The 12,254-nt window shown below is 34.4% G+C and overlaps 2 protein-coding genes across 7 annotated transcripts; one reads left to right on the top strand and one right to left on the bottom strand.

The window, feature by feature from the left end:
- Nucleotides 1-6,329: 6,329 nt before the first annotated feature.
- Nucleotides 6,330-9,489, top strand: LOC115972052. Of its 6 annotated transcripts, none has more exons than XR_004087398.1 (6): nt 6,330-6,487; nt 7,327-7,788; nt 7,888-7,971; nt 8,072-8,143; nt 8,633-8,738; nt 9,039-9,130. XR_004087398.1 is itself a non-coding variant. In XM_031092202.1 (6 exons), exons 1-5 carry the CDS (start codon nt 6,440-6,442, stop codon nt 8,654-8,656), a joined length of 690 nt encoding a protein of 229 aa, XP_030948062.1. In that variant the 5' UTR covers nt 6,330-6,439; the 3' UTR covers nt 8,657-8,682; nt 9,039-9,130. The 6 variants fall into 6 exon arrangements, 5 of the variants coding, with proteins under 5 accessions (XP_030948062.1, XP_030948058.1, XP_030948061.1 ...); XM_031092202.1 differs by having other exon boundaries at nt 8,633-8,682; XM_031092198.1 differs by lacking the exon at nt 8,633-8,738 and having other exon boundaries at nt 9,039-9,489.
- Nucleotides 9,490-9,559: 70 nt separating this feature from the next.
- On the bottom strand, nt 9,560-11,658 carry LOC115972051. Its single transcript, XM_031092197.1, has 6 exons — nt 11,553-11,658; nt 11,291-11,404; nt 11,069-11,191; nt 10,469-10,702; nt 10,229-10,393; nt 9,560-9,972 (listed from the first exon to the last, which is right to left on the bottom strand). The coding sequence occupies exons 1-6, from the start codon at nt 11,595-11,597 to the stop codon at nt 9,685-9,687; spliced, it is 969 nt and encodes a 322-aa protein (XP_030948057.1). The 5' UTR covers nt 11,598-11,658; the 3' UTR covers nt 9,560-9,684.
- Between the last annotated feature and the right edge of the window lie 596 nt (nt 11,659-12,254).

Raw genomic sequence — 12,254 nt, 5'->3', positions numbered from 1 at the left:
ATTGTAATAGGCATTGTAATGTAATAGCTATTCCTATGGTTTAGCTATTCAATAGTTTTGTTATGTTTTTATTACAAGGAATAGTCATTCCTTATGAATAGCTATTCTTTAAAATAAGGAATAATTATTCCTCTCTAAAAGGGTTGTAATATCTATTCCTTAGTAGATGTAATAACTTTTAACATTAATATATTTCCAAATAAATAAACTTTCTATATCCACCTAACAATTATAGAAATAAAAAATCATCAAAAAATAACTCATCTCTCTAAAATGTAAAATATATTATTTTCTAGGAAATATAATTGTATGAATGTGATATTTCCTAAAATAGATCATAAGTTTTATTCTAATATTACAACTCACAACCAAACTAATGAATAGGTTTAGTTATTACATTACAACACATTTTATTCCTAGTAATAAAGATTACTATTCCTGTTGTAATCCACATTCAGTGTACCAAACGTACCCCTACTGTTCGCAGATGACAGCTTGGTGTTTTGTAGAGCCATTATTGCTGAATGTGTCCAAATCCAATCCCTCCTTCAGCTGTACGAGCAATCATCTGGGTAGAATATAAACAGAGGTAAAACCAACATCTTTTTCAGCTTAAACACTCCCCACAGAACCCGTGAAGCTATCTCTAACTTTCTAGGTGTTCCGGCAACTCAGCGATACGAGCAATATTTGGGTCTACCTTCCTTAATTAGTCGGGACAAAAAGAAATCTTTTAGCATGATTAAAGAGAGAATTTGGAAGAAGCTGAAAGGGTGGAAAGAAAACTTGCTGTCGCAGGTAGGTTGAGAGATTCTTATAAAAGCAGTCATCCAAGTGATCCCTACCTACACTATGTCATGCTTTAAACTCCCTAAAGGCCTTATAACTAAAATTGAGTCCTTGATTAGAAAATTTTGGTGGGGGTATAAAGGGGAGCAAAGAAGAATTCATTGGGTGAGCTGGGAGAAGTTATGTCTCCCAAAGAATGAAGGAGGTATGGGCTTCCGTGAGCTAAGTAAATTCAATGACTCCCTCTTGGCTAAACAAATTTGGAGATTACATACATGTGAGGACACTCTGCTGCATAAAGTTTTTAAAGCCAAATTTTTCCCTGAGTGCTTGGTTATGGACTGTGTTAGCTCAAACAAAGGTTCTTTCGCCTGGAAAAGCCTCCTACAAGCACGCCATGTAATTGACTTAAGGTCGGGATGGAGAATTGGTGATGGTCAATCAGTTCCTATTTGGAAGGACAGGTGATTGCCAAAGATCCTAGCTGCAAGGATTGTTTCCCCCAGTACCACGTTACCACCAGAAGCCAAAGTAAGTGAGCTCATCAATGAGGACACTCATGCCTGGAGGTCTGCTTTAATTATGAGTGAGTTCCTACCTCATGAAGCAAACAAGATCTTGAGCATCCCCCTCAACTGCCAGAGTGTATCAAATAAACAAGTGTGGTTCCCAACCCCCAATGGGGATTACTCAACTCGGAGTGCCTATCATTTGCACTCAGGTGTATATTGAAGCAAAAGACTAAGCTGCTCAAATCCCGAAAAATCCCACAGGCTATGGAATGGAATTTGGGGTCTACAAATACCCCCACAAAGTGAAACATATGATGTGGAGAGCGGCACACAATGCAATCCCATCCCTGTACAATTTATGGCGCCGTAATGTTGTGACCACAGCCCTTTGTCCTAGATGTAAATCTAGGACTGAAGACACAATCCATGCTCTTTGGACTTGTCCCTTTCTCTTGGTTGTGTGGTTGAATGATGAGATGTTATCTAAGCTCCTCAAGTATAAGTATAATGATTTTTTTGATTTATTGGGAATGGTTTTTTTGATGAAGGAACGTATTAATCCAAATCTATTAGCTACTTGTTTTTGGCTGGTTTGGAGTAAGTGAAACTTGGACAGGCTTGGAGAACCCTCTATTGCTCTGTGTAGGATTCGTGCCAAGGCAGCCACTCTTCTTCATGACTTTCGTATAGCCTAGTTTTCGCAGCCCATGGTCTCTACAGTTGGGGCTAGAGTAGCTAGGTGGACTCCTCCACTCTCACCCCGCCTCAAAATTAATTTTGACGGAGCTACATTAAAGGAATTGGGATATACAGGAATCGGTGTTGTTGTTCAGAACTCCACAGGGGCTGTTATTGGTGCTTTGTCCCAGCGAATCAAGATGCCTTCCTCAGCAGCAATAGTTGAACTTCTAGCATGCCATAAGGCAATGTTTTTTGCTAAGGAACTTGGGGTTGTGCATTGCATAGTGGAGGGTGATGCTGAGGTGATTATAAAAGCACTTAGGCAGAAGGACTCATCTCACCTAGAGTATGGTCATGTGATTTAAGATGTTCTGGTCTTAGCTAATGATTTTCAATTTTGTAGTTTTTCCCATGTGAAACGTATAGGCAATTTAGTTGCCCACTTTTTAGCTAGAAGTTCAAAGTCTAGTAGTGAGCTACAAGTTTGGTAAAATACCACACCTGAGGATATAGCTCCTCTTGTCACTTGTGACTCTTTGTGATTTCTCTTTGTTTTGTTTTCATTAATTCAGGGCTTAAGGGTTTGGTTTCTCAAAAAAGAAAAAAAAAATTCCTAACAAATTCCTGAACTTGTTCACCACAATTGGGATGGTAGATTATGACTTGTTTCTAGTAAAAGTGATGTCATTAATAGTTTCTAGTAAAATTGATATTGAACTAATCACAATCTATTACTTCAAATTTTGAGGAAAAAAAAAATAAAATTGTGAAATTCATTATGGGAAGTTGCTAGCTAAACTACAAGAACAGAACACTCTTTCTGGAACCCCCCCTCCCCCACCAAAAAAAAAGGTGTAAGAAGAGACAAAAAAAAAAAAAAAACCCTCAATGTTAGAGCATTCGCATCAATCTGTCTAAAATTTTCTATTTATTTTCACATAAAAACATGTTTTAACTTTTCAAAAACACCCACATAAGTTTATCTATTATACACTATTTTATTTAGATTATATTTTTATTATTACTTTACTCATCTCCACGTCTCTCTCTCTCTCTCTCTCTCTCTCATATCCCAAACCCAAACGGTCAAACACAAAGGCAATAATGGTAGATCCGGCAGTGGATCTAGTAGTAGCGGTGGCAGATTTGGTGGTTTATCCTTGAGTTTTTCATATGAGTTTTTTGATGGGTTTGATTTGGCTTGGCTTGGCTTGGCTTGATTTTGAGTTGGGTTTGGGATGGATTTTCCAGTGGTGGTGTTTGGATGGGTTTTCTAGTGGTGCTGTTGGTGGTTGTGTGGTTCTCTTCTTCTTCTTCTTCTTCTTAAGATGGGTTGTCGTGAAATGGGTAGTGGTGTTGGGTTGTAGTGCTTGGTTGGTGGTTAGGTGGTTCTTTTCTTCTTCTTCTGGGTTGCTATGGAAGTTGGGGAAGACAAAGTTTCTGACAAGAGCAATGGTGAAAGAAAAAAAAAAAAAAAAAAACTAATGTTACACGCATCTATAGTAAATGTGTATATTTACACATTTATATACCCACTGATGTGGTTAGTTTTGAGACCAAATTATGTAAATTTCACAACTTTTTCTATTTTATAAACACTGATGTGAATGCTCTTAAAGTAAACAAAAACACAATGATTTACACCATTTTACATGTTACCCAAAAAAAAACCTATATTATATAGATATTCTAAAGATCCGATTAAGTCAAACTCAAAAATAGATGAAACGCTATCAAAAATGAAACTAAACAAGTCTAAATGTTAGTTTTGAGAGTGTTAGTGCAATTGAATTGAATGAAACTAAAAATGGTAGTTTAATAGAATGAATGAATAGTATGCAAAACAACAACTAATTAAGATCATCCCCCAAAAAGAAAGCAAACAATAGAAAGAAAGAAAGAAAGACTGATAAATCGTAGAACAAACATTAATTGATAGTTTATCACACACTAGAGGTTCAAAAGATGCCAACATATTACACCACCAAACATTGGTAATAATAGTTTGCATGTACAATTATTTCATTAATATTTATTGGAGGAAAGAGAAATTCTCATGCTATTTTCGTTTGGTCTTCTTCGGTTCTTCTTCTTTCTCCACTCTTTTCTTCCTCTCTAAAAAATTCATTCTTCCTCCTCTTTAAGAAAAAAAAGAAGAAGACCGTAATCGTTTGCTAAAAAAACCCAAGAACCCACTCTCCTTACTCTCTTAAAAAACTAACGAATCCTTTGCCAAAAAAAAAAAAAAAAAAAACAAACAAACAAACAAGAAGAGAGAGAGAGAGATGAAGAAATCTTGGTTTGTGTTTTTTCTAATTGGTGATTTTGGATTTTCTTTGATTTTACTCTGGTTTCTCTAGTTGATCATACTGTGATATGGAGAGAGAGAGAGAGAGAGAGAGAGAGAGAGAGAGAGTTGAATAATCATTACATTTTTTCCCTGACTTTAGCACTAATGACTTAGGTGGTATGCTATATCTAGATTTATTGTATTTAGGATTTTTTTTTTACTACAGTATTAACATTAGTTTTAAACTTTAAGGGGTTGATTAAGTGGTTCTTAAGGTATCATGATATCCATGAAATATTGGGTTCGAAACCTCTTGTCAATATCGTTGAGTCACCTTCAAAGAATTCTTTCTTATAATAACCTGGTGTGTGTTGGACGGGATGATTGTATACACTCGATGTAGTAATAGTTAAATATTCAGAGAGGTTTAAATATGTTTGTCAAAAATAAAACAATTAAGGTCAATTATTGCACATGATATAATGATTTTTAACGGTTAAGATTGAGAGTTGAAAAAAAAATTACTTTCAATTTTAACCATTTGAATAAAAAAAAAGAAAAAAAAAGTGATAAAAATATTTTGTGAGTGAAGCAGTAATCCAAATCCTTAAAGAAGACCCAAGACACGAAAGGGCTAGGATCAAAACTAACAGTAGATGAAGGGTCTATTTGAGATGCACTTATTTTGCTAAAATTGAAAATTTTTTGCTGAAAGTACAATAGATAAATGTAAAAGTTAGCTGAAATAGTACAGCAGACACTGGCAAGAGTGAAGCCAGGAATCAAGACAACTTTCACACACACACACACACATATATATACACATATGTGCGCTTTTTTATTATATATACACACACATATATATATATACACACTTTTTTATTTGATAAGTTATATATATACACACACCAAAAAAAAAAAAAAAAGATTTTAGTATTTTCAATCAAAATTATTTTTGACAGCAATCTTTCATAAAATAAAATTCATTTTTTTCATTTTTATAGTCAAATTCTTAAAAAGTTTCATTTTAAATACAAATTATCAAATTTTATGCTAAAGTAAGTAAAAAATCTTTCAATTGAACTAATGAAATTTTCAAAAACATGAATGATCCAAAACTTGGAGGAATAAGTTAGACTCTAAACATATTTAAAACTACCTTACTTTAACCCATACTATATGGCAACTAAAGACACATTTTATGTGTAGTTTTAGTAACAATTTTTTTTTAATGAGTCAATAACTTGTTAATCGTCACATAATGAGTTGAAAAAGATAAATTTAAACATGTTTGATATCAAACTTTATCAAATATTTAATAGATATAAAAACACATTTTACAATAAAAAATAGAATTGCGAAAAATAAAGTTATATTTCTATAACTATTAGACCAATTTTTTTTAAGAGCATTATTGGACTAATTCAAATATTTGGGAGGGCCAACTCTTATTTTTGTAGACTAAATTTTGGAAATATTAAAATAATTGTATATATATTTTAAAAATTTTCAAAATTTTGGGGGGCCATGCCCCTCACCCTCATATATAACTTCATTCCTGACAAGAGGATTCATGAATAGTATCAAAAAGTGTAGTAAAACCATAAATAGTAGTAAAAATAAGAAAAATTATAAGAACCTCATAGTGGATATGTGACGTGGTCTACCATTCCACTAAAAGACTCTCATATATTTAAAATTATTGAGTCAATTTTTTTTTATAAATAGAAACTGATTACTGACTTAGTAATTTTAAACAAATAGAAATTTTTTAGTGAAATAGTGAACAAATAACATAATTTACTGTAAAAATTATATAATTTCTTAAAAAAAAATAATAATAAAATAAGTTGATGAAAATAATTTTTGCCCTCACGCACACGCGAAGGGCACTAATTACGCTTAATGAAAAAGTGACTTCTCGCGAGAAACGCCTTAATTTGATGTGATTAGCTTTTTTAACCACAGCAGAAACCAAACCAGTGCATGTGCCACATAGGAATTGACATAAATTACCCTTGACTCACTCCACTTCCCATGAAAAACTCAACCATTTCCTCGTAATAAGCGCTGCTACAGTTCTATACCATACTAGGGCTTTATGCAAGGTTGAAAAACTCTCAGTCTCAGAGAAGGAAAAAAATTCTCTAAGTGTTACTCAGAGACAATGGGTAGGAAGCCTAAGACTAAAATCAATGAAGAAAAAGCTCCCATGGTAATTTTATCTTATTTTATGCATGCGCACCCTTTGTATTACCTCGTATTACCTCTATGTTTTGTGTTGCTTTAGAAAGCTAATCTGCACTGGTTTTATCTTTTGTTTGTTGGGTGTCATATGGGTTTGTATGTCTTTCCTTGATCGCTTTATTATTCAGCATCAAAAAAAGTTGCTTTCTTTTTATTTTTTATCATGTTGTAATGCAAATTGTTTAGTGGAAATTATCGGGTTCGATCATGGTCATTTTTTTTATATGTGGGTTAGGCCTAGCTAATTCAGTTTATGGTGCAGTACATATATGTTGGATCAACAGGGCCATGGTTTAGTTCTTTTTTCTAAGTTATTTTTGTTTTTTTACTTTTTATGGTTCTTATTTTGCATTTTTTTACTCTGTATTTTGAGTGTTTTATATTTTTATGATCATGTTGGATTTTATTTTTGTTCTACTGTGATGAAAGTAGAATTCTATGTTATAGCTAGAGAAGGGGTTTTGACTTTTGAGAACTACAGAACAGAGGAGGGAAGATTTTCGAGTTGTCTCTGCGGTAGGATATTTTTTTTAGGGTGAAACATGTTTTTTCCCTTCTATTTTTTGGATTTTTGTTTTAAGTGGGAGTTCAGATTTTATTATTAATTATTGAAGGGAGCATTCTAAAATACTAAAATGTTTTTAAAAGTTTTGGTTTCGAGTCTTATCTGCTGCACTTTCCTAGTGATCTTCCACCACCAATGTTGCTACCTCTCATGTAACTGGCTAGTGTTAATTTGAAGTTCAGGAACATGGACTATAGAATTTTACTTAATTGCTAATTAGTTTTTATGTTACCAATTCAAAGCCTGAAAGCACTAATCAATCCATGGAGAGAGTGATATTGCAGCCTGGGAACAAAAATCCTTCCCTAGGGCCAGTGGAATCACAGCCTGAAAGTTTGAATCCTTCCTTGGGCAATGTGGAATTGCAGCTTGAAAGTGGAAGTCCTGCTGAACAACAAGCAAATTCTGCCAAACCATCAAATCCAAAGAAGAGGATGACACGGCACACCAGTATTGTTAGGCGATCTAAACGTGTTCAACATGCAATAACCTCTGCTCTAAACCCGGACATTGTGCCTGTAGTTGAAGAGATAAGTCTAACTGAAACTGATGAAGAATATGACCCACCTCCTCAGAAAGAGCAAAATATGCCTGAGTCGACTGAGCCAACATCATTGGGTGAAAAGAACTTTGAAAAACAAATTGACAACATTGTTGAACGATTAGAAATACAAGCAAAGACCATAGAAGAATTGAAATCTGAGGTTCTCTAATAATACAACTTTGGAGATTGTAAATTGTCATTATGCTTATCTTTGCGATTATATGACTTGTAAATGAAATTATCAATGATTTTAAACCAGGTGTCCAAGAAGTCTGTCTCGAGTGGAAGCCCATCTGGAGCATATGTCAGATACAAAAGCTTGTATATAGATTCCCAAAAGAAGGTTTGTTTATTTGTGACTGTTGAAAGCATCTATTCTTTGTTTTTATACCCTTCTATGCATTTGATTTCATGCCTTTCGTTTTTGTTTTGCCCATATGCAGATTGAAGTATTGACAGGAGAAAATGAACAACTTTCTATGAAGCTAGAAACTGCACTTGGCAAGCTTGAAGCAGTATGTCTCAATGATCCTCTTAATATCATATTTATTGTTTCATGACTTATACAACTTGTTTTGTGGCTTATTGTTGCAAAGTGGCTTCAAACTAGTTTACATGCGTATCTTGTTATGAATATAAGCTCAAACCCAAATAATCATTTGTGTTCTTTACAAGGTTAAAAAAGAACTAAGAATTGTTTAAATATATATTTTTTGTACTAAACTTTTTTTATTTATTGTTGTTCTGATGATAAGTACTAGTGGAGTGGTCCTGCATAATGAGTTGCTAATGCAAACTTGCTTGTAGACATCTGTGGAGATATAAGCGATAGTAGTTTTTGGTTCATGTCATTGTATTTTTGCTCATTCTATTATGGTCTATTAACAATTGGATTTTAATGCCCAATGGCCTTGAAATATAATAACACAAAGAATAAAAGCAATAAGTTCCTTTTCTTTTGTTCCTACCTTAGACTTCTGCTTATGAATTCTTTTGTATTGAAGCTGAAGCAACTACTTTCAAAGTAACAGAAAGCGAAGAAACAAGTGGAGAGGTATGTGGATTTAGCACATAGAAAATAGAGGACCTATTGGCTTAGAACCTCCACCTGTATGTGCTTTCATTTCTTCTATTAGGTACCAATGAACAATAATCTAATTTCTCTTTACTATAGTGGTTGCACACTTGTAGCTGTGTAATCATTGCGAATCAATAAGACTTCTATTCTATTGTCATATGTTGACAATACATATGACTTGAATGTTTGTATGCTTTGATACATGCATTGTCTTGCTTGTTTTTTCAATGTCTTTATTTAAAAGAGAATAATAGTTGACATTGTGAATGGTATTTATAACAGGGATGATACGTTGTTATGAATACTAATGCCATGACCCTTTTTTCCTGTAGTATGAGAATGGGAATCATGTTTTCTCTGAAATGTTGGAGAAATTGAAGGATGTGATCTTGGTCTCAAATCTGACAAAAGCTACTGAAACAGCAGTTAACATGTCATCTCAAGCATTGCACACGTCTTCAGGTGATGCTGGTCGTAGATCCAGAAGTCCTGCAGCTAACAGAAAGAAACTCACCGCAAAAAGAAGGTGAAAAAGAAATGAAAACTAACACCAACATTCATGGTGCCCTGCTAATTTTATGAGATAAATACTTTGTTTGAATCTAGGGCTGTCCTGTTATGTTCTCTTTTGTTTTAAGTAGCTTGGGGACTATGTGTGCCGATGATGTTTACTAATTTGGAGAACATTTTGTTTTCGTTACTTCCAAGATTTTGAGGTAACATGGGATTCAAGTGATAAGTGGTAATGAGTAATGACATCCTTTGGTGTAGTTAGTGAACCCTACAGCACCGAAACAGATAACATTACAAATTTGCAACCTTACTGAGTAGATCAAATTGGAATTAAGGTTCTCTCAAGTGATCCTTCAGGTTTACAAGACTGAATTACGGATTTCAAAAGATAAGACTGGATTTAATCAAAAAATTAAATATTTATTCTTTACTTTTAATACAATGACACTCGTCATCTGCCTACTACTACTGCCTTTGGTGATCGCACTCTTCGAGAGTAGTGGAGAAGCTGAAAAGATCGGCTTGAGGTGTTTGAGGGACTTTGTCATCAGCATCTCTTTTGGGCGGCGTTGGAGACGAGAAGTCTAAGCACATTCCCTGTATGAATTGTTCATATGATGCAGAGAGATCTTGGGAGGTATGTTGATGGTACTCTACAAGTTGGTGAAGGCACTGGTTTTCCCTTACTAGAGTTGCATTTTCATAAGCTAATCTGGATTTTTCCGCAAGCAATGCCTCCAATTGAAGCCTCACCTGCCGAGGCCACAATTTCACAAGATTAATGTGCTTATATAGCTTTACAAGAAGTGTAAAACTTAGGTGTATTCCTCTAATTCTCCAACTAAATTCAATCAGACTTATTCGCCAATGCCACATAACCATGTGGCTGGCTTATTAGCTTGTATTTATACAATTGTCAAGACTACAAGTAGTACGTTTAATTGGGGACTAAAGAAAGTTTTGCCCTTACAAAAGAAGAGTTAAGAGGAACCAAGTATAAAACACCTACCAGATCGTCTTCCTCAGGTCTTATTCCTTTAGCAAATCCATCACGGAGCCTCCTATTCTCTTCCTCAAGCAATTCACATCTCTCTTGCATAAAACCTAAATCCGACTTAATTGACTTCAATTCTCTTGCAAACGAAGCCGCTTTTGTTGCCATGGAAATTGCAATCTGTTAAAGACAAACAAATGAGCTTCTTACTACTTTTTTAAGTGTCATGAAAATGAAGAGATATGTGAACCCTACGTTTTTGGCTTTCTTCAGCTTCCCATCTTTGAGGCTTTCCTCATTTGCTTTCTGTGAATCATCTTCTTCTTTGTCCTCTGAGCAATGACTATGATCATACTTTCTTTTCAATCCACTCTTCATCTCTGCTTCATTTTGATGCTCTTCTGAATCCTTCTCTTTACTATCTGGGTTCTTCAGATTGCTTTGGAATATTTCAGTCAATGTGGGTGGTTTAGCTAGATCTCTAGCTCCCTGCAAGCATAGAGGGTATTTTGTTTTAATTTTAATGTGTAGTTTAGACAAATCAAAACTCATTCCACTAAAAGATAGTTAAGCCTACTACAACCAGTGAGCATGTTTGGATGCACTTTACTAATGGCTTATTTCTTGAATGTACGGTAAAATATAAGTTTTTTTTTTTTTTTTTGGCGTGGGGTCCATCAAATTTCGAAAAAGTCAAACTTTTTGGGGCTTGACAAAAGCATTATTCTCTTTAGTTTGAATCTCATAATTGAATCTGTTTCTAAACTTTGTAGTTTGGTTATTGATTTTTATGTAATTCCATAGAATCCAATAAAAATTTTCCAAGTCCTAAAAGAATTGAAGAGCTGGATGTACCTGGAGAGCATTGTCCAGATTGTTGGATAGCTGTGAAAGTGTGTGGGAAACTGAGTCAAACCCTCTCATCAGAAGCAATGAGTCTTCCTTCAATCGCTTAGCTCGGTCCGATTTTCCACCATTCTATTCAAAATCCCACAAACCCATCAATCCAATTCTCACATAGCATAAACTAGCTGCATAGAATTCAATAAATAGCTGAACATAAATAAAAGCACTCACCGATTGAGGATGACTCTCAAGAAGCGTGTCGATCCGGCTGCGTAATGTGCTCCACAAGCGCTTATCTGAGGAGGGACTGTACATAGGAGACGAACCCATGTAGCTTTTGCCCTCCTATAATCAAATTCAGCAAGTTTCATCAATTAGTACAAAAGAGACAACAAAATAAAAAATTCACAAAAAATCCAAAATCCAAAAGAAAAAGCCATCACAGAAAGATGAAGAAACATAGAGAAAAGAAGGAGAAGGAGAAGAAAGAGACCTGGTTGAGGTGGCCAGGTGATGGTGTGTCCACTGAGGCTGCCATGAGAGAGAGAGAGAGAGAGAGAGAGAGATTTGTGAGTAACGGCTAGTTTTAAAGGAGCTTTGCTTTAGGGGATGGGGGAATTTAAATAGATGAGTGGGACTGGCTAACGTTATAAAAATCTAATCTTTAAAATATTGTTATTGTTAGAACCTCTGAGAAACTGGGACTTTAGTGGCTGGGATCCACTACATTTATGATTAAAAAAAAACAAAAAAGTGCTTTTCAACGCGCCAAGGGGGGACAACATTTAGATCCAACGGCCGTAATTTTTTATGAATTTATTTACCAGGTTTTAGTCAACATTGATTACAGCTCAGGTTAAACCAGTAAAACTGGTTTAATTGTAGTCTAATCAGTAATGTATTAGTCACCCATATTTGATATTTGTGACACTTTGGGTAAATGGGCTAATGGCTTTGTGAATTGTCTATTAATGAGTAATTATTCAGCATTATTTTCTTCTCCCATATAGTAATGTATTAACGTGTTCTACTAATTAAATTGATGATGAAACTAATTATTTATGTGAGTGAAATGAACATTAATTCATTTTAAAAAAAGTAATGAGCATTAATTTGAAATGAACATTAATTTTTAGTATTGAATAATTTTCTCTAATAATAGAGATCCAGATATAGCTTTTCTAGCTTTCACATG

This window comes from Quercus lobata, chromosome 12 (assembly GCF_001633185.2).
Source record: "Quercus lobata isolate SW786 chromosome 12, ValleyOak3.0 Primary Assembly, whole genome shotgun sequence".
NCBI lineage: Eukaryota > Viridiplantae > Streptophyta > Magnoliopsida > Fagales > Fagaceae > Quercus > Quercus lobata.
The sequence above is the reverse complement of the archived record's forward strand: the minus strand, read 5'-3'. Positions and strand labels throughout refer to the sequence as shown.

What these genes read in the sequence shown, in the direction of transcription:
- LOC115972051 (XM_031092197.1), bottom strand. Translation starts at nt 11,597, where the DNA reads ATGGCAGCCTCAGTGGACACACCATCACCTGGCCACCTCAACCAG. An exon ending in ATCTGGACAATGCTCTCCAG is followed by an intron (nt 10,703 to 11,068) that starts GTACATCCAGCT and finishes CTATGCTTGCAG; the next exon opens with GGAGCTAGAGATCTAGCTAA. An exon ending in AGCTGAAGAAAGCCAAAAAC is followed by an intron (nt 10,394 to 10,468) that starts GTAGGGTTCACA and finishes TGTCTTTAACAG; the next exon opens with ATTGCAATTTCCATGGCAAC.
- LOC115972052 (XM_031092198.1), top strand. Translation starts at nt 6,440, where the DNA reads ATGGGTAGGAAGCCTAAGACTAAAATCAATGAAGAAAAAGCTCCCATG. An exon ending in ATGAAGAAAAAGCTCCCATG is followed by an intron (nt 6,488 to 7,326) that starts GTAATTTTATCT and finishes ACCAATTCAAAG; the next exon opens with CCTGAAAGCACTAATCAATC. An exon ending in TAGAAGAATTGAAATCTGAG is followed by an intron (nt 7,789 to 7,887) that starts GTTCTCTAATAA and finishes ATTTTAAACCAG; the next exon opens with GTGTCCAAGAAGTCTGTCTC.